Source organism: Hyla sarda, chromosome 5 (genome assembly GCF_029499605.1).
Source record: "Hyla sarda isolate aHylSar1 chromosome 5, aHylSar1.hap1, whole genome shotgun sequence".
In the NCBI taxonomy this organism is placed as follows: Eukaryota; Metazoa; Chordata; class Amphibia; order Anura; family Hylidae; genus Hyla; species Hyla sarda.
In genome coordinates this window covers 129,310,913-129,333,233 of record NC_079193.1, presented here as the reverse complement: position 1 = coordinate 129,333,233, position 22,321 = coordinate 129,310,913, and the positions used below count along the sequence as shown (strand labels likewise).

Sequence of the window (22,321 nt, the reverse complement as noted above, 5' to 3'; positions counted from 1 at the left end):
ATAAAGGAGTCAATTAAATATGCAATGACATCCATAGCATAAAATATAAATAAGTATAGTGACCCAGGAGCCTGGAAAAAATTTTTTTACTCTATCCCTAATAAAACCTGCAAAAATTAATGTATGCAAGGTATTTATTCCTGTGGGGAAGAAAAAAGCTGTCCCTAGGGTCACTTATGCACACAGAGATATAATGCAGTCGGCATAAACCGGGTCCACGGTTAGCCGAACTGTGAACTGTATGCAGGCGCAGTCCCGCTGTCAGCGGGAGCCGGAGTTGTCCGGCCGCTCTCTCCTCGTGTGGGGAGCGAAGGCGTCTGACGTCATATCCGTCGGCTATTCTGCTTATATGCAGTGCGGCGCGCACCGCCCCTGTGACGCCAGAAAAGGGGGCGTGCGATCGCATGTAAACAAAGACATGCCGCGCTGTCAATGTCAAGTAGCAGATGCCGATGTCTGTAGGCGTATTAATTAAACAGTAAAGGAACAGGTAAGGAATGGAGGAGTTCAATTATTCTAGATACAGGCTAAAGATGGCGAGAAACCGAGGCATAGCTGACTGTCACTCATATGTAGCTGTCATTGTCGCAATTGACAGGAGAGGTCAATATGCAAATAAACCTGGTGTAGGGACAATGCTATCAAAGATGCATTGTTCTGATCCAAGATTGGTGTATCTATGGTCATCCCACAATCGGGGTATTAGAATCAATTGTAATTGTACATAAAGATCAAAACCCCTTACTGGGGCTATAATTAGTGATTATATATGCAGAGGATGAAATAGAGGCAAGAATCCAGACCACCCCACGGTAAGTGGTAATACTACTGCTGGTTGTAAGGTAACCCTCAAAAAAAGGGGGGGTGAGGGTAAAGTAAGTTGGCTATGGAGGGGGTGGGGGGGGGGGCCGATCCTAACTGTCTATAGGGAGGGAGTGGGGATAGCGGGGCCCTAGGGATCCTGAACTCGCCCTAGTAGACCCTGTAATCAGTCCCTAAACCTAGGCGGGGTGGCCGCCCTAAAAAGGGCGGTCCCGCACAGGAACCTCCTAGACTAAAACTGTTAGGCCCTTTGGATAATAGGGTTCGGGTGATAGTTATCTCCTGTCCGACCAGCTACGGTCGTCCCTAACTACCTGGAATACACCCGTGGGGAGAAAGTGTAAACTATAAAAAACATGCAAAATGGAGCTGCTCATTTAGACCTCTGGGAGATAACGAATCTAGGTGGTATATCCACCTACATTCTTTTTGTAGGATCAACCTGTCCAGGTTGCCTCCACGTACAGAGGGAGTTACTTTTTCGATTGCTGTAAATTTAATCTGGCTCAGGTCTCCTCTATGTACTTCTATAATATGTGTTGCCACCGGGGTGTCTCGTGCATTGCGTATATCGCCCACATGTTCCAAAATTCTTTTTTTGAAAGGGCGAATGGTCTTGCCTACGTAGAGGAGCGGGCAGGTACACACAGCTACATAGATGACACCTGTAGAAGAGCAATTCATAAATTGTTTGATTTTGATCGAAGACTGTGGGACTGTGGTACTTTTCAAGACATATTGGCATGCCCGACAATGTCCGCATTGGAAACACCCCTGTGGAGGTTTAGAACTATTAAGCCAAGTATGTACCTGAGTGTCATTAGTGGAAAGATGGCTATGTACCAAAAGGTCTCCCAAGCTTTTACCTCGTCTATAAGTTATCTGAGGTTTAGTGCCTACCAAGTCAAGGAGATCAGTGTCCATTCTTAGAATTTCCCAATGGCGGGAGATAATCTCCCGTATTGGAGCAGCCATTTTATCAAAAGTTCCAATTATTCTCGCTTGATGCGAGTGATTGGATTCTCTTGTTTTTGGAGTAAGTAGTTCCGTGCGTGGTCTGGATGCTGCCTCTCTGTATGCCTGTTTAATAATGTATTGTGGATAGCCTCTATCTCTGAATCTTGTGATCATATCTTGGGCCTCCACCTGAAAGTCCTGGGTTCTTGAACAGTTCCTCCTGAGGCGGAAGAACTGCCCCTTGGGGATCCCCCTTTTAAGGGGGCCCGGGTGGCAGCTCTCCCACCTCAAGAGGCTGTTAGTAGATGTCTTTTTGCGAAAAATTGTACTCTGCAAGGTATGGTCACTATCAATGAATATCTTGATGTCCAGGAATGCCAATTCTTTATCCTGAATCTCGTGAGTAAAGAGCAGTCCCAGACTGTTTTGATTAAGAGATTGTATTAATCGGGAAAAATCATCTCTAGTCCCGTTCCACAGAACAAACACGTCATCAATATACCTCAGCCAAATTATGGCTAGGTCACTAAAGTGTTCCCGCTCATCGCAAAACAAAGTGGTCGCCTCCCACCAGCCCAGGGTGAGGTTCGCGTAGCTGGGGGCACAGGGGCTCCCCATCGCGGTGCCCCTGAGCTGGTGGAAGAAGCGACCTTGAAACAGAAAGTAATTTCTTGTAAGAGTAAAATGTAACAACTGAAGTATTAACTGGTTATGCTCTTGGAACTGGGATCCCCGTGTACTGAGATAGTATTCAACCGCATGTAGGCCCACTGTGTGGCGGATGGACGAGTATAAGGCCTCGACATCTACGCTAGCCATCAGAGTATTATTGTTGACAGTGATCCCCTCAATGCGTTTCAGCAAATCCATCGTATCCCTCAAGTGTGAGGGTAAGCTGAATACGAATTGCCGAAGAACCTTGTCAATATAGATCCCCACGTTTTGCGTGACACTTCCCACGCCTGACACTATAGGACGGCCTTTAAGTGGTAACAGGCCTTTGTGAATTTTGGGAAGGGCGTAAAACGTGGGGATCGTGGGAGCGGTAGGTGATAGATATTCAAATTCTTTTTTGTCTATGAGGCGCTTGTCAAGGGCTATTTTGAGGATCACATTAAGTTCTCTACAGTAGGCTGACGTCGGATTAGAGGGAAGGATCTCGTAGGTGTCTTTGTCATCTAAAAGTCTTTTGGCCATCCGTACATATTTGGATTTGTCCATAAGGACGATATTACCGCCCTTGTCAGATGCTTTTATGATGAGTTTATCATTGTGCTGGAGTTCAGACAGGGCTCGTCTCTCCATGAATGAGAGGTTGTCCCTGTATCCCCTCGTCATGGGAACTGTTCTGAGGTCCCTCAGAACTAATTCCAAGAATACATCTATACATGACGTATCGGATACAGGGGGAAACAGTTTGCTTTTAGGCCTAAGGTCCGTAAAGGGTCCCTCACCTTCTATTCGCTCGCCCTCATCCATTAGTCCAACTAATTGTCTGGCGACTGCAAGTTCATCCTCAGTCAAACCATGATCTATACACGCTCTTTTGTCTTTCATTTTAAAGAACTTGTGCCATTTTAATTTTCTGGCAAATAGATGTAGATCTTTAGTCCATTCAAAGGGGTCATGGTTGACTGAGGGAACAAATGAGAGGCCCTTTAGAAGGACTTTCGTCTGAAATTCAGAGATGGAGACACTAGATAGATTAATAACTTGGGTTTGTACAGAGTTAGTTAGTGTCGGTATTGAGGTCTGCGAGGTGGAGGTTCGCGAAGTTGGTACGGATCTCTCTGATTGTTCCCTAAAAAAGGAGAGGGTGCAGAGGATGATTGTTGAGTAGAGCCACATGGTGGGGTGTGGTGAGGGTATGAGCCCCTGGGATCTGATGGTATATAATTATTATAGGCTCCCCTGGACTCTCCTCTCCCCCTTCCTCTCTTGTTCCTCCCAGTACCTCTATAAGGGCCTTTTTTACGAGATTGTGATCCCCCCTCCGATTGATCTGTGTCAGAAGAAGTAAGGTCAGTTTCTGTGTCTCTTGATTGGGTATTTTTCTCCAACACACTGTATACCCTATTTTCTTTGAAGTCAGCCAGATCTCGGATAAATTGGGTGTGCTTACGTTGTTTGATCAAATATTGATATTTCTCTATTTGGGACTGTAATTGTGATTCTTTATTAGCAAAATCAGGGTCTGTTTTAAATCTTAACACCACTTCTTTTTGTTCTTGTAGTTTGTTAGTTAATTGTTCTAAATTAAGTTTCTCTGCTTCCAAGAGAATAGTCATAAATCGTAGGGAAGAGGCTGTCGCCTCTGCCTCCCATTTATTTAAAACTGCAGGAGTTCTAAGACGTCTTGAGGGCAAAATTGGTACCCTCAATCCTCTAGGAACTATGTTATTCTTCAGGTAGCTTTCGAAACCTTGAATCTCCCAGAAGGAGGTAAGATGTTGTTTATAAAGGTTCGTGAGCTCTCTGAATGCAGATCGTATGGACGGTGTATATTTAGGTTGTGTGAAGTTGTTCTCTGAAAAGACGTCTCTAGCCTCTGTTACCCAGCCATTAGTATCCAAAACGGTATTGATAAAACCTGCCATTTATAAATATTCAGAAAAATACACAAAAACGTAGAACATTAAGGGGGATCTACGCGGTGCCCCTAGTATCAGTTGTTCCATCCAGCATAAATAATATGAAATATAGGACTAACAGTGTCCAGGATGTGCTCTATAAAACTTAACTTTTAATGTCAAATTAAAGATATTAACAAGTGTCTAGTATTATGAAAAAGTATGATTATCTCGGTCTAATAAGAGACATTAACAAGGTGTGTCCGGGACTCTGCAGGGCCCAGCCAGTCCCGAATCACCTCTCACTAGAGGGTGCAGTTTAGTTGCACACCTATAGAGTATAGTAATCAAATAACCCAACGCGTTTCTGCTCGCTAGTATATAGCGGGCGTCCTCAGGGGGTATAGACAAAAGAATAAATCAATGACCGAGAGGATATGATATGTAAATTCCGTCATCCATATCCAACAACTGTTAAGAGAAAGGTACATCTCTATATATGCAAAATAAAGGAGTCAATTAAATATGCAATGACATCCATAGCATAAAATATAAATAAGTATAGTGACCCAGGAGCCTGGAAAAAATTTTTTTACTCTATCCCTAATAAAACCTGCAAAAATTAATGTATGCAAGGTATTTATTCCTGTGGGGAAGAAAAAAGCTGTCCCTAGGGTCACTTATGCACACAGAGATATAATGCAGTCGGCATAAACCGGGTCCACGGTTAGCCGAACTGTGAACTGTATGCAGGCGCAGTCCCGCTGTCAGCGGGAGCCGGAGTTGTCCGGCCGCTCTCTCCTCGTGTGGGGAGCGAAGGCGTCTGACGTCATATCCGTCGGCTATTCTGCTTATATGCAGTGCGGCGCGCACCGCCCCTGTGACGCCAGAAAAGGGGGCGTGCGATCGCATGTAAACAAAGACATGCCGCGCTGTCAATGTCAAGTAGCAGATGCCGATGTCTGTAGGCGTATTAATTAAACAGTAAAGGAACAGGTAAGGAATGGAGGAGTTCAATTATTCTAGATACAGGCTAAAGATGGCGAGAAACCGAGGCATAGCTGACTGTCACTCATATGTAGCTGTCATTGTCGCAATTGACAGGAGAGGTCAATATGCAAATAAACCTGGTGTAGGGACAATGCTATCAAAGATGCATTGTTCTGATCCAAGATTGGTGTATCTATGGTCATCCCACAATCGGGGTATTAGAATCAATTGTAATTGTACATAAAGATCAAAACCCCTTACTGGGGCTATAATTAGTGATTATATATGCAGAGGATGAAATAGAGGCAAGAATCCAGACCACCCCACGGTAAGTGGTAATACTACTGCTGGTTGTAAGGTAACCCTCAAAAAAAGGGGGGGTGAGGGTAAAGTAAGTTGGCTATGGAGGGGGTGGGGGGGGGGGGCCGATCCTAACTGTCTATAGGGAGGGAGTGGGGATAGCGGGGCCCTAGGGATCCTGAACTCGCCCTAGTAGACCCTGTAATCAGTCCCTAAACCTAGGCGGGGTGGCCGCCCTAAAAAGGGCGGTCCCGCACAGGAACCTCCTAGACTAAAACTGTTAGGCCCTTTGGATAATAGGGTTCGGGTGATAGTTATCTCCTGTCCGACCAGCTACGGTCGTCCCTAACTACCTGGAATACACCCGTGGGGAGAAAGTGTAAACTATAAAAAACATGCAAAATGGAGCTGCTCATTTAGACCTCTGGGAGATAACGAATCTAGGTGGTATATCCACCTACATTCTTTTTTCATAATACTAGACACTTGTTAATATCTTTAATTTGACATTAAAAGTTAAGTTTTATAGAGCACATCCTGGACACTGTTAGTCCTATATTTCATATTATCTATGCTGGATGGAACAACTGATACTAGGGGCACCGCGTAGATCCCCCTTAATGTTCTACGTTTTTGTGTATTTTTCTGAATATTTATAAATGGCAGGTTTTATCAATACCGTTTTGGATACTAATGGCTGGGTAACAGAGGCTAGAGACGTCTTTTCAGAGAACAACTTCACACAACCTAAATATACACCGTCCATACGATCTGCATTCAGAGAGCTCACGAACCTTTATAAACAACATCTTACCTCCTTCTGGGAGATTCAAGGTTTCGAAAGCTACCTGAAGAATAACATAGTTCCTAGAGGATTGAGGGTACCAATTTTGCCCTCAAGACGTCTTAGAACTCCTGCAGTTTTAAATAAATGGGAGGCAGAGGCGACAGCCTCTTCCCTACGATTTATGACTATTCTCTTGGAAGCAGAGAAACTTAATTTAGAACAATTAACTAACAAACTACAAGAACAAAAAGAAGTGGTGTTAAGATTTAAAACAGACCCTGATTTTGCTAATAAAGAATCACAATTACAGTCCCAAATAGAGAAATATCAATATTTGATCAAACAACGTAAGCACACCCAATTTATCCGAGATCTGGCTGACTTCAAAGAAAATAGGGTATACAGTGTGTTGGAGAAAAATACCCAATCAAGAGACACAGAAACTGACCTTACTTCTTCTGACACAGATCAATCGGAGGGGGGATCACAATCTCGTAAAAAAGGCCCTTATAGAGGTACTGGGAGGAACAAGAGAGGAAGGGGGAGAGGAGAGTCCAGGGGAGCCTATAATAATTATATACCATCAGATCCCAGGGGCTCATACCCTCACCACACCCCACCATGTGGCTCTACTCAACAATCATCCTCTGCACCCTCTCCTTTTTTAGGGAACAATCAGAGAGATCCGTACCAACTTCGCGAACCTCCACCTCGCAGACCTCAATACCGACACTAACTAACTCTGTACAAACCCAAGTTATTAATCTATCTAGTGTCTCCATCTCTGAATTTCAGACGAAAGTCCTTCTAAAGGGCCTCTCATTTGTTCCCTCAGTCAACCATGACCCCTTTGAATGGACTAAAGATCTACATCTATTTGCCAGAAAATTAAAATGGCACAAGTTCTTTAAAATGAAAGACAAAAGAGCGTGTATAGATCATGGTTTGACTGAGGATGAACTTGCAGTCGCCAGACAATTAGTTGGACTAATGGATGAGGGCGAGCGAATAGAAGGTGAGGGACCCTTTACGGACCTTAGGCCTAAAAGCAAACTGTTTCCCCCTGTATCCGATACGTCATGTATAGATGTATTCTTGGAATTAGTTCTGAGGGACCTCAGAACAGTTCCCATGACGAGGGGATACAGGGACAACCTCTCATTCATGGAGAGACGAGCCCTGTCTGAACTCCAGCACAATGATAAACTCATCATAAAAGCATCTGACAAGGGCGGTAATATCGTCCTTATGGACAAATCCAAATATGTACGGATGGCCAAAAGACTTTTAGATGACAAAGACACCTACGAGATCCTTCCCTCTAATCCGACGTCAGCCTACTGTAGAGAACTTAATGTGATCCTCAAAATAGCCCTTGACAAGCGCCTCATAGACAAAAAAGAATTTGAATATCTATCACCTACCGCTCCCACGATCCCCACGTTTTACGCCCTTCCCAAAATTCACAAAGGCCTGTTACCACTTAAAGGCCGTCCTATAGTGTCAGGCGTGGGAAGTGTCACGCAAAACGTGGGGATCTATATTGACAAGGTTCTTCGGCAATTCGTATTCAGCTTACCCTCACACTTGAGGGATACGATGGATTTGCTGAAACGCATTGAGGGGATCACTGTCAACAATAATACTCTGATGGCTAGCGTAGATGTCGAGGCCTTATACTCGTCCATCCGCCACACAGTGGGCCTACATGCGGTTGAATACTATCTCAGTACACGGGGATCCCAGTTCCAAGAGCATAACCAGTTAATACTTCAGTTGTTACATTTTACTCTTACAAGAAATTACTTTCTGTTTCAAGGTCGCTTCTTCCACCAGCTCAGGGGCACCGCGATGGGGAGCCCCTGTGCCCCCAGCTACGCGAACCTCACCCTGGGCTGGTGGGAGGCGACCACTTTGTTTTGCGATGAGCGGGAACACTTTAGTGACCTAGCCATAATTTGGCTGAGGTATATTGATGACGTGTTTGTTCTGTGGAACGGGACTAGAGATGATTTTTCCCGATTAATACAATCTCTTAATCAAAACAGTCTGGGACTGCTCTTTACTCACGAGATTCAGGATAAAGAATTGGCATTCCTGGACATCAAGATATTCATTGATAGTGACCATACCTTGCAGAGTACAATTTTTCGCAAAAAGACATCTACTAACAGCCTCTTGAGGTGGGAGAGCTGCCACCCGGGCCCCCTTAAAAGGGGGATCCCCAAGGGGCAGTTCTTCCGCCTCAGGAGGAACTGTTCAAGAACCCAGGACTTTCAGGTGGAGGCCCAAGATATGATCACAAGATTCAGAGATAGAGGCTATCCACAATACATTATTAAACAGGCATACAGAGAGGCAGCATCCAGACCACGCACGGAACTACTTACTCCAAAAACAAGAGAATCCAATCACTCGCATCAAGCGAGAATAATTGGAACTTTTGATAAAATGGCTGCTCCAATACGGGAGATTATCTCCCGCCATTGGGAAATTCTAAGAATGGACACTGATCTCCTTGACTTGGTAGGCACTAAACCTCAGATAACTTATAGACGAGGTAAAAGCTTGGGAGACCTTTTGGTACATAGCCATCTTTCCACTAATGACACTCAGGTACATACTTGGCTTAATAGTTCTAAACCTCCACAGGGGTGTTTCCAATGCGGACATTGTCGGGCATGCCAATATGTCTTGAAAAGTACCACAGTCCCACAGTCTTCGATCAAAATCAAACAATTTATGAATTGCTCTTCTACAGGTGTCATCTATGTAGCTGTGTGTACCTGCCCGCTCCTCTACGTAGGCAAGACCATTCGCCCTTTCAAAAAAAGAATTTTGGAACATGTGGGCGATATACGCAATGCACGAGACACCCCGGTGGCAACACATATTATAGAAGTACATAGAGGAGACCTGAGCCAGATTAAATTTACAGCAATCGAAAAAGTAACTCCCTCTGTACGTGGAGGCAACCTGGACAGGTTGATCCTACAAAAAGAATGTAGGTGGATATACCACCTAGATTCGTTATCTCCCAGAGGTCTAAATGAGCAGCTCCATTTTGCATGTTTTTTATAGTTTACACTTTCTCCCCACGGGTGTATTCCAGGTAGTTAGGGACGACCGTAGCTGGTCGGACAGGAGATAACTATCACCCGAACCCTATTATCCAAAGGGCCTAACAGTTTTAGTCTAGGAGGTTCCTGTGCGGGACCGCCCTTTTTAGGGCGGCCACCCCGCCTAGGTTTAGGGACTGATTACAGGGTCTACTAGGGCGAGTTCAGGATCCCTAGGGCCCCGCTATCCCCACTCCCTCCCTATAGACAGTTAGGATCGGCCCCCCCCCCCACCCCCTCCATAGCCAACTTACTTTACCCTCACCCCCCCTTTTTTTGAGGGTTACCTTACAACCAGCAGTAGTATTACCACTTACCGTGGGGTGGTCTGGATTCTTGCCTCTATTTCATCCTCTGCATATATAATCACTAATTATAGCCCCAGTAAGGGGTTTTGATCTTTATGTACAATTACAATTGATTCTAATACCCCGATTGTGGGATGACCATAGATACACCAATCTTGGATCAGAACAATGCATCTTTGATAGCATTGTCCCTACACCAGGTTTATTTGCATATTGACCTCTCCTGTCAATTGCGACAATGACAGCTACATATGAGTGACAGTCAGCTATGCCTCGGTTTCTCGCCATCTTTAGCCTGTATCTAGAATAATTGAACTCCTCCATTCCTTACCTGTTCCTTTACTGTTTAATTAATACGCCTACAGACATCGGCATCTGCTACTTGACATTGACAGCGCGGCATGTCTTTGTTTACATGCGATCGCACGCCCCCTTTTCTGGCGTCACAGGGGCGGTGCGCGCCGCACTGCATATAAGCAGAATAGCCGACGGATATGACGTCAGACGCCTTCGCTCCCCACACGAGGAGAGAGCGGCCGGACAACTCCGGCTCCCGCTGACAGCGGGACTGCGCCTGCATACAGTTCACAGTTCGGCTAACCGTGGACCCGGTTTATGCCGACTGCATTATATCTCTGTGTGCATAAGTGACCCTAGGGACAGCTTTTTTCTTCCCCACAGGAATAAATACCTTGCATACATTAATTTTTGCAGGTTTTATTAGGGATAGAGTAAAAAAATTTTTTCCAGGCTCCTGGGTCACTATACTTATTTATATTTTATGCTATGGATGTCATTGCATATTTAATTGACTCCTTTATTTTGCATATATAGAGATGTACCTTTCTCTTAACAGTTGTTGGATATGGATGACGGAATTTACATATCATATCCTCTCGGTCATTGATTTATTCTTTTGTCTATACCCCCTGAGGACGCCCGCTATATACTAGCGAGCAGAAACGCGTTGGGTTATTTGATTACTATACTCTATAGGTGTGCAACTAAACTGCACCCTCTAGTGAGAGGTGATTCGGGACTGGCTGGGCCCTGCAGAGTCCCGGACACACCTTGTTAATGTCTCTTATTAGACCGAGATAATCATACTTTTTCATAATACTAGACACTTGTTAATATCTTTAATTTGACATTAAAAGTTAAGTTTTATAGAGCACATCCTGGACACTGTTAGTCCTATATTTCATGTGAGCAACTTATCCCCTATCCTAAGGATAGGGGATAAGTTGCAGATCGCGGGGGGTCGACCGCTGGGGCCCCCTGCGATCTCCTGTACGGGGCCCCGACAGCCTGCGGGAAGGGGGCGGGTCGACCTCCGCACGAGGCGGTGGCCGACACGCCCCCTCAATGCAACTCTATGGCAGAGCCGAAGCGCTGCCTTCGGCAATCTCCGGCTCTGCCATTGAGATGTATTGAGAGGGCGTGTCGGCCGCCGCCTCGTCCGCCCCCTTGGAAATAGGGAGTGAAGACATTCGCAGCAGAAAGGAATATCTTGCATTACTGTGTGGGATGTTGGTTTGTCTACAATAAAGAGGTGTCATTGTGTTGACCTGTTAGTTATTGGTAAACTATGAAATGCCCTGAAAAGCATATAGATCAAACAGTCTGTTCAGTGCTAGGTTACACCAGCTTGAGGTTACAGTATACCTCCCTCATAGGGACCAGAGATAACTGTTTACCTGTTATGTTCTTAAAGGCGTACTCCACTGGAATTTTTTTTTTTTTTTAAATCAACTGGTGCCAGAAAGGTACAGATTTGTAAATGACTTCTATTAAAAAATAATTATCCTTCCAGTACTTTTTAGCAGCTGTATGCTACAGAGGAAATTATTTTCTTTTTGAATTTTTTTTGTCTTGTCCACAGTGCTCTCTGCTGACACCTGATGCCATATCAGGAACTGTCCAGAGAAGGAGAAAATCTTCATAGCAAACCTATGCTGCTCTGGACAGTTCCTGAACTGGACAAAGGTGTCAGCAGAGAGCACTGTGGACAAGACAAAAAGAAATTCATAAAGAAAAGAACTTCCTTTGTAGCATACAGCTGCTAATAAGTACTGGAAGGATAAAGATTTTTTAATAGAAGTAATTTAGAAATATTTAACTTTCTGGCACCAGTTCATTTAAAAAAAATAAAAAAAGAAAGTTTCCGCTGGATTACCCCTTTAAGACCGTCCAGTTATGTTTTTTAAAGATAAAGCATTCATATACAATGAATTAAAATCTGTTAATCTACTTTTGCAGATTAGTACTGCTTATGAATGGTAGTATTGTACTTTACAACTAATTCAAGTTATGTTTGAATCTAAAATTATGGAATTTGTTGAATATTAAGATAAAATACATACATTGTCTGCAAGCATCAGTGCTCCAGCTTCAATCACAAATTCATGGGATTCTTCATCCTTTACAACAGCAGCTGTCAAACCTGCAGCACTGCTAGCTTTCCCACTAGTGTACACTGCTCGTGGACTGAATTCTTCCACATGCCTGCAGAGGAAACAAATATAAGTAATGTTTTATTGCTCTTGTATTTTACCATATATTTATAATATGTTGTGCCTCATGTGTACTTACATTTACATGAAATGGTGTTCAAATGCAATGTAAAAATAATTCAGCTTCAAATAAGAGGCAATAATACTTGCAAATAAAAGACAGGTCTCTAAAATACATGTGGAAAATTAACATATGTCAGTAGAGTCCCTAATAAGTCCCTACTGAGTTGATCCAGAGGATGGCATAAACCCCTCATACTAGAGGTAAAAATTCCTTCTCGACTCCAAATATGTCAATAAATCCCTGGATCAACGTTCCCTATAAATCTAATATAAATAACCAGCAATGTTCTTACTCTCCAAAAATGCATCCATACTAGGGATCGACCGATATCGTTTTTAGGGCTGATACCGATAATCGGTGGAGGTTAGGGCCGATAGCCAATAACTTATACAGATATTCCGGTATAAGTTATCGGCTATTTATCCCCCCTCGACATCGCTGCAGAGCATTGATTTAAAGCGGGCGCTTTAAATCAATGCACTGCAGTTGGTTTTGCGGTGCCATAGGCCGCCGCCACCACCCGCTTCTCTCCCCCTACCTGTCAGGGTGGTCCGGGCCATCCATCCATCGTTACTGTACTGTCCTGGGGCGTTCCGGGTGGAGGGTGAACCGGTCCGGGCTGTTCTTCTCCGGCGGTCATCTTCTCCACTCCGGGCGGGCTCCGGCCTAGTACGCTGCATAGGCCCCGCTGCGCAGTGACGCCCGTGCGCAGCGACGCACCTGACATCACGGCGTAGCGGCGTCTATGCAGCGTACTAGGCCGGAGCCTGCCCGGAGTGGAGAAGAAGACCGTGGGAGAATGACAGCCTGGACCGGTTCACTCTTCACCCGGAATGCCCCCGGACACTACAGGAACGATGGATGGCCCGGACCACCCCCATTACGGGTAAGTTTATTTATTTTTTATTGATAATAATATCGGCCATACCGATAATCGGTCGATCCCTAATACAGACCCCTTTTAAATTCTTTTACAGAGTTCACCATGACCACCTCCTCTGGGAGAGAATTCCACAGTCTCACTGCTCTTACAGTAAAGAACCCCTGTCTGTGCTGGTGTAGAAACCTTCTTTCATCTAGATGTAGAGGATGCCCCCTTGTTATAGATACAGTCCTGGGTATAAATAGATCATGGGAGAGATCTCTGTACTGTCCCCTGATATATTTATACATAGTTATTAGGTCTCCCCTAAGCCTTCTTTTTTCTAAACTAAATAACCCTAAGTCTGAAAATCTTTCTGGGTACTGTAATCCTCCCATTCCCCTGCCCGTCTTTGAACCCTCTCCAGCTCCACTATATCTTTCTTGTACACTGGTGCCCAGTACTGTACACAGTATTCTATGTGTGGTCTGACTAGTGATTTGTACAGCGGTAGAATTATTTCCTTGTCGTGGGCATCTATGCCCCTATTGATGCACCCCATGATTTTATTTGCCTTGGCAGCAGCTGTGAGAGGGGGTGGTGAGTTGGGGTGGTTAGGAGAAATGGGGGTGGGCTGGGATGGGGAAATACCAGCTGGGATGCGTCCCATAGTTACTAGTGGAGTCCAGCAGTTACGGAAGAGAGAACGAAGAAATTATGATAATGGATAACACTAACAAAATTCTTATATGGAATGTGAGAGGGTTAAAAAACAGAAGTAAACGGGTAGCAATATTCGATAGAATAAATAGACATCTTCTCGCAATCGTATACCTTCTAGAGACCCATGTGACTAAGGAGTCGCTGACTATTCTGGGTAAGGGCTGGGCAAAAGAAGCCTTTCACTCTACCTTCTCAGAATATTCATCCGGGGTGTCCGTTTTAATTCATAAAGCAGTAAATATGAAAGTGTTAAAATCCCAAGTTGACTGCAGAGGTAGATTTGTATTTCTTCATGTTAAATGGGAGGGTAGGTTGTCTATCTTAGCATTTACATGTATTCCTCCTCCCTTTTCAACAGAAGTGTTTCAAGTGCTAATGGAGTTTCAAAAAGAGAAGGATTTTGTTGACCTATGGGTAATGGGTGACATGAATTGCGTTATGAATAAGGAGATTGATTGGCAGGGTAGAAATTTGGGAAATAGAAACACTCTCCTGTATAATTGGTGCCAGGAGGTTGAGTGGGAAGATGCGTGGAGAAGTTTATACCCGTATAAGAGGAAATTCTCGTATTACAATGCCACTCACAAAACAGCTTCTAGAATCGATCACGTCCTGATTAATAGCGCAGGAATGGTCTTCACTCAAAATAGTGTACGAACCTGGATGTATATCGGACCATGCGATGTTAGTATGTTACATAAAAAAGGAGACTAAGAAACAGGAAGTAATAAGGAGAATGTATATAAATCCCCATTGGTTAAAAATAGAGGATATAACAAAGGGGGTAAGTACTGAGATCAGAGAATTTTGGGCAATAAACAAATGGACAGTAGACATCTTAATAGTTTGGGATACTCAAAGCTTTTTTGAGGGGGCTTCTCATCAGAAACATTGCTAGTAGAGATGAGCGAACTTACAGTAAATTCGATTCGTCACGAACTTCTCGGCTCGGCAGTTGATGGCTTATCCTGCGTAAATTAGTTCAGCCTTCAGGTGCTCCGGTGGGCTGGAAAAGGTGGATACATTCCTAGGAAAGTCTCCTAGGACTGTATCCACCTTTTCCAGCCCACCGAAGCACCTGAAAGCTGAACTAATTTATGCAGCAAAAGTCATCAACTGCCAAGCCGAGAAGTTCGTGACGAATCGAATTTACTGTAAGTTCGCTCATCTCTAATTGATAGGTTTAAAAAGAAATGTAAGAAGGAGAAGGTCATAATGGAAAAAATAGCTGTAGCCAAAAGCACATACAAAAATAACCCTACCACCGAGAACTGGGGTCAGTTAAAACAGGCGCAAGACATGTACAGTAAAATCGCTTTAGAAAAGGCCCAACACACCTTTTTTTTAAGAAACAAAGACACTATGTGGAAACAGGTAAACCAAACAAGACTTTTTGGGGGATTATTAACCAGAAAGGGGAAAAAATGATTGCTGGGATAAAAGATAAAGATGGGAGAGAATGTACGTAACAGGAGGAAATAACACATGTAGCAGTTCAATTTTTTCAGTAGTTATACTGCAGGGAAAGTTATGTGTCAGAGGGGGAAATTGATACATTTCTGGATGAGACTGGGCTCCGTAGGATTAAAGGGTACCTTTCATCAAAAAAACTTTTGATATATTATAGATTAATGTATGCAGAGTAACTTTCCAATAGCATGTTATTAAAAAATATGCTTCTTTCTATTTCATTTTCCACTTTAAAAAAATGACCACTAGGGGTCTCCCTACCAGTCCTTTTTTATAGATTTCAGACTCATGCAGGAGTCCTAAATCTCAGACTGCATCCGGAACACAGACAAACTCACCACTGCTCACTGCCAGGGAACAGTGTTGAGCTTGTCTGTGTCCCGGCTGCAGTCTGAGATTTAGGACTCCAGCATGAGTCTGAAATCTGTAAAAAAGGACTGGTAGGGAGACCTCTAGTGGTCATTTTTTCAAAGTGGAAAATTAAATAGAAAGAAGCATTTTTTTTATAACATGCTATTGGAAAGTTATTCTGCATACATTAATCTATAATATATCAAAAGTTTTTTTGTTGAAAGGTACCCTTTAACGAGGAGGAAAAGAATAAGATGGGGGAAAAGATTAGTGTAGTTGAATTGGAACTAGCTCTGAAATCCTTTTCACATAACTCTGCCCCGGGGTCGGATGGCCTGGTTTTTGAAGTCTATAAATGTTTTAGTGATTCGCTACTGCCATGTCTGTTAGAGGTGTATAATGAATCCTTGAGTAGGGGGGAGTTATCCCCAACTATGGCTGAGGCCATTATTGTACTGATTCCTAAGAAAGGTAGGGAGAGTGGTGTAATGGATGACTTTAGGCCAATATCGCTCCTAAATACAGACCAGAAAATTCTAGCTAGGCGCTTGCAACAAGTGATTGATAAATTAATAGGGAAGGAACAAAAAGGATTCATGAAGGGAAGAAATATCTATAATAATATAAAAAGGGTTTTCCTAAATATGCAGGTTCAGAGTGAGGGGGGTCCCCGCTCCATCCTGTCTCTTGATGCCCAAAAGGCGTTTGACAGGGTGGAGTGGGGCTTTCTCCATAAAATAGTGGAGCACATGAATTTCGGTGAATATTTTTACAAGGGTTTAAGGCCTTGTATAAATCCCCTAGAGCCAAAATTAATATTAACAATGTTATCTCTCAGGAGGTAGTGCGGTTACAGAGAGGAACTAGGCAGGGCTGCCCCCTGTCACCGCTCCTCTTCTCCCTCTTCATTGAACCTCTTGCACTAATTAGGGGCTCTAGGCTGTTTGATGGATATGGTGTGGAGGGAGAGGAGGAGAAAATGCTGCTCTATGCAGATGACGTGGTACTATTTGTGACAGATCCGAACTAAAAGGATATGTAGACTGGGAGAATAAGGGGATAATTAGAGTTAAAGACTTAGTAGTAGAGAACACGTTAAAAGAATGAAGAACACTTAAACAGGAATAGAATTTAAATCAGAATAATTATTTTCGGTATTTACAAATTAAAAGTGCATTTGAAAAAGGAGAAAAATAATCCTAGATGGGTAATGAACAGACATGAGCTAATGGATTATATATTTGGGCTTCGGTCCTCTTCTATAAAAGTACTAGGTAATGTATATAAGGGACTGGTTAGATCCTCCCTGGAAAAATCTCCTCCAAAAAGCAGGGATAAATGGAAGCAAGAAGTGGGTCAGATAGATGGGGAAGAATGGAGGTAAGTGTTTTCCAATATTGTATTCTCTTCCCTTAATATGAATCATAAAATATCAATAATAAAACTGATGCACAGGATTCCGTACACACCGACGTTCTTCCATAAAATAGGGAAAAGAGTGGATTCAAAGTGCCCAAAGTGCTACATGGAAGGGGCAGATCTGTTACATATGGTGTGGGCTGGCCCAAAACTGTGCTCATTCTGGAAAGAGGTATATAAAACTGTTGAGGTGAAACTGGGAATAAAGATATTGTTTGATGTTAAAACTGCCATTTTGGGGATAGGGTTAAGGGAGAAGGAAAAGAATAGTGTTACAATCAAGGTCTTTGGAATGGCTAGAATTATGAGTCTGAGGAGATGGTTTTCACCGGAATGGCAAAGGGAAATAGTACAAATGAGAAGCTTTGAGGCCATATATTAGAGAGGGAAAAAAATGGGACGAAAAATAGAAACTGAATGGAAGAAGTGGGAGGACATATCCTTAGCTGGTAATGGGTTGGGGGAGGGAAACTGGATGGGAGGGTGGTTTATTAATTTTTCTTGAAAAAAACTGAGTAGATTTGTGTATGTATTTCTTTGTTATCCTGTATAATGAGAAATAAAAAATAATAAAAAAAAAAAAAAAAAAAAGGGGCAACTCATTTTTGACCTTTTTGCTATTTATATAGTTAAAGGGGTAGTCCAGTGGTGAAAAACTTATCCCCTATCCTAAGGATAGGGGATAAGTTTGAGATCGCGGGGGGTCCGACCGCTGGGGCCAGGCTCTCCGGCCAGATAGCGGGTGTCGACCCCCGCACAAAGCTGGCTGTCGGGGCTCCGTACAGGAGATCGCGGGGGGGCCCCAGCGGTCGGACCCCCACGATCTGCAACTTATCCCCTATACTTAGGATAGGGGAAAAGTTGTTCACCACTGGGTCACCACTGGACTACTCCTTTAGGGTACATTCCCACACGGCGTATTTGCTGCGTATTTGCTGCTGCGTATTTTATTTTCTCTGTTGAAGTCAATGGGTAGGAAAATAGGCAGCACCAAATACGCAGCAAAATACGCCGTGTGGGAACGTACCCTTAAAGAACATTTTGGGATTAGTTTTACTTTGGCAATGAATCTTTGTCTCTATTTTTGCCACTTTTTTTTTTACATATTTTACATTCTTCATTATAGCTTTTTAATGCTTCTTCACTGCCGTCCTCTTTTAGTAGTTTAACCCCTTAAGGACCAAGCATTTTTCTGTTTTTACACTTTCGTTTTTTCCTCCTTACCTTTTAAAAATCATAACCCTTTCAAATTTGCACCTAAAAATCTATATGAGGGCTTATTTTTTGCGCCACCAATTCTACTTTGGAATGACATCAGTCATTTTACACAAACAGTTATGGCGAAACGGAAAAAAAAAATCATTGTGCGACAAAATTGAAGAAAAAACACCATTTTGTAAATTTTGGGGGCTTCTGTTTCTAGGCAGTACATTTTTCGATAAAAATTATTCTGTAGGTCCGTACGATTAAAATGATACCCTACTTAGGCTGGGTTCACACTACGTTTTCTCCCATACGGGAGCGCATACGGCAGGGGGGAGCTAAAAGCTCGCGCTCCCGTATGTCACCGTATGCGCTCCCGTATGTCATTCATTTCAATGAGCCGACCGGAGTGAAACGTTCGGTCCGGTCGGCTCATTTTTGCGCCATATGCGCTTTTACAACCGGACCTAAAACTGTGGTGAACCACGGTTTTAGGTCCTGTTGTAAAAGCGCATACGGCGCAAAAATGAGCCGACCGGACCGAACGTTTCACTCCGGCCGGCTCATTGAAATGAATGACATACGGGAGCACATACGGTGACATACGGGAGCGCGAGCTTTTAGCTCCCCCCTGCCGTATGCGCTCCCGTATGGGAGAAAACGTAGTGTGAACCCAGCCTTATATAGGTTTGATTTCGTCGTACTTCTGGAAAAAATCATAACTACATGCAGGAAAATTTATACATTTAAAATTGTCCTTTTCTGACCCCTATAACTTTTTTATTTTTCCACGTACAGGGTGGTTTGAGGGCTAATTTTTTGCGCCGTGATCTGAAGTTTTAATCGGTACCCTTTTTATTTTGATTGGACTTCTTGATCGCTTTTTATTCCTTTTTTTTATGGTATGAAAAGTGACCAAAAATACGCTATTTCGACATTGGAATTTTTTTGTGTGTACGCCATTGACCGTGCTGTTTAATTAATGATATATTTTTATAGTTCAGACATTTACCACATTTTTAATATGGAATTTGGGAAAAGGGGGTGATTTAAACTTTTAATAAGGAAGGGGTTAATGTGTGTGTTTTTAAACTTTTTTTAAACTTTTTTTTTTTTTTTTTTTTATACACGTTTAGTCCCCTTAGGGGACTTTTAGGAGGAATCATTATATTCCTCATACAGATCATTGTGGTTTCATAAAACCACAATGATCTGCATGCTCTGCGCTCGATTGATAAAGCCTGGTCCTGCCAGGCTTTATCATTCAGAGAGCCGGAGCCGCCGCAGCAGGAGGTGTAAGCCCTCAGGCTACCTCAGTAGTGGATCGCTCCCCCGCGATCGCGCTGCGGGGGGGAGGGGCGATACACCCCACTGGACCACCAGGGACTTAATACAGGCACCTTTAGACGCCGCTGTCAACTTTGACAGCGGCGATCTAAAGGGTTAATAGCCGGCCGTGGCGATCGCCGCATGTCAGCTATTAACGCCGGCCCCCAGCTACAGGAATCAGCTGGGGGCTGGCCGGTATGACGCGGGCTCGAGTCGGGAGCCCGCGTCATACCCCGGTACCGGCCATTGGACGAGTATAGAAGTCCATGGTCGTTATCGGGTTAAATGCTTTATTTTTCTCATTTATTGCCCCTTTAACGTTTTTATTCATCCATATTGGTTTCTTATTTCTGACCCTTTTATTCCCATAAGTTATATACATCTTACAGTGAGAATTTAAGATATTTTTAGAAGTCTCCCATTTAGTGTGAGTATTCTCGTTTTTGAGGACATTATCCCATTTTATATTGTTAAGGGCTTCTCTGAGTTGGTCAAACTTTGCCTTCCTAAAGTTCATTTGTTTTTGTGGCCCCTCGAGAGATTCCCTTACTGAAGAACAAGTTATAATGTATTATATTATGATCACTATTTCCTAGGTGCCCTCCTACTTGCACATTACTCTGTCAGGTCTGTTGGTTAATATTAACCCCTTAAGGACTTAGGACGTATGAGTACGTCCTAAGTCCGGTCCCTGTCTATTGCGCGGGGTCCCGGCGGGACCCCACGTCATAGCGGGATGGTCCCGGCACCTATTCACAGCTGGACCTGCGGCTAATAGCGCGCGGCCGCGATCGTTCGGCCACGCGCTATTAACCCTTCCGATGCGGCGCTCAAAGCTGAGCGCTGCATCGAAAGTGAAAGTAAATGCTTCCCGGCCGCCTAGTCGGGCTGATCGGGGTCATCGCGATAAAATCGCAATGCCCCGATCAGCTACCCGGAGAGAAGAAGGTCCCTACCTTCTTCCGTCGGTGTCCCGGCTCTGATTGATTGCTCCATGCCTGAGTTACAGGCTGGAGCAATCAACTGCCGATTACACAGCTTGTTTCCATGCAACGGCAAGGCAACAATCTGTGTATGCAATCAGCCATTGCAAGCTCATAGGTCCCTATAGGAGCTATGAGCTCGCAAAAAAAAAAAAAGGTGTAAAAAAAAAAAAAAAAAAAAAGTTAACCCTTTCAGGTATTCCCTTCTGAATTAAAAGTTTAAATCACCCGGCATTTCCTAGTAACAAAATAAAACAATGTGAATAAAGAAACATATTTGGTATCACCGCGTGCAGAAATGTCCGAATTATAAAAATATACCGCTTTTAAAACCGCACGTTCAATGGCGTACGCGCAAAAAAATTCCAAAGTCCAAAATAGCGCATTTTTAATCACTTTTTATACGAATAAAAAGTGATGAAAAAATCTGATCAGAACAAAAATGGTACCGCTAAAAACTTCAGATCACGGCGCAAAAAATTAGCCCTCATATGTGAACACAGAAAAATAAAAAAGTTATATGGCTCAGAAAATAACAATTTTAAACGTATACATTTTCCTGCATGTATTTATGATTTTTGTGAAAAATGTACTGCATAGAAACGGAAGCCCCCAAAATTTTCAAAATGGAATTTTTTCTCCAAGTTTGTCACACAATGAATTTTTTTTCCATTTCGCCGTGGATTTTTCGGTAAAATTACTAATGTCACTGTAAAGTAGAATTGGTGGCGCAAAAAATAAGCCATAATACAGATTTTTAGGTGCAAAATTGAAAGGGTTATGATTTTTTAAAGGCAAGGAGGAAAAAACTAAAATGCAATAATGTGAAATCGCTCCGTCCTTAAGGGGTTAAGTCTAGTAGGGCACCGCCTCTGGTTGGGCCCTGCACCATTTGGGACAGATAATGGTCTTTAGCCATAGTCAGAAACCTGTTTCCTTTACGAGATTCACAGGTCTCAGTCTCCCAGTTTATATCAGGATAGTTAAAGTCGCCCATTATTATCACCTCATTCTGATTTGCTGCCATGTTTATTTGCCTCAGTAATTGATCTTCTGGTTCTTCCATTTATTTGGTGGCTTATAGCAAACACCTATCAGAATTTTTTTTTATCTCAATATATTCCTACCCATATTGACTCCACATTATCGTTTCGCTACCATATATCCTCCTACAGTGCGGCCTTCAGACTGGACTTTACATAAAGACAGACTACTCCCCCTTTCCGTTTTGTCCGATCCTTCCTGAATAGACTATAACCCTGTATGTTGACTGCCCTGTCCCAGGTATCATCCAACCAAGTCTCTGTTATACCCACTATGTCATAATTCTTCTCAGACATCAACCCCTCCAGTTCATCTGTTTTATTGGTCAGACTTCTGGCATTAGTCAGCATGCAATTCGATGGTGTATGTTTTTTTTTTTCCTATGACGCTTATCCCTATTAACTATTCTAACCCCTCCCTCCGCTCCACCCCCAGGTACATTAAAAGCCCCCCTTCTCAATCTACACTATCTTCCCCCTCTATGTTGTAGGTTCCCTCCCCCCAGTC

General features: G+C 43.3%; 1 protein-coding gene across 1 annotated transcript in view; it reads right to left on the bottom strand.

The window, feature by feature from the left end:
* LOC130273447 (maternal DNA replication licensing factor mcm6) overlaps positions 1-22,321 on the bottom strand; it is a 321,467-nt gene that overhangs the window by 98,344 nt on the left and 200,802 nt on the right. The window contains exon 10 of the mRNA XM_056520266.1: positions 12,217-12,358. Coding sequence (XP_056376241.1) covers positions 12,217-12,358 — 142 coding nt within the window. The remainder of the gene's footprint in view (positions 1-12,216; positions 12,359-22,321) is intronic.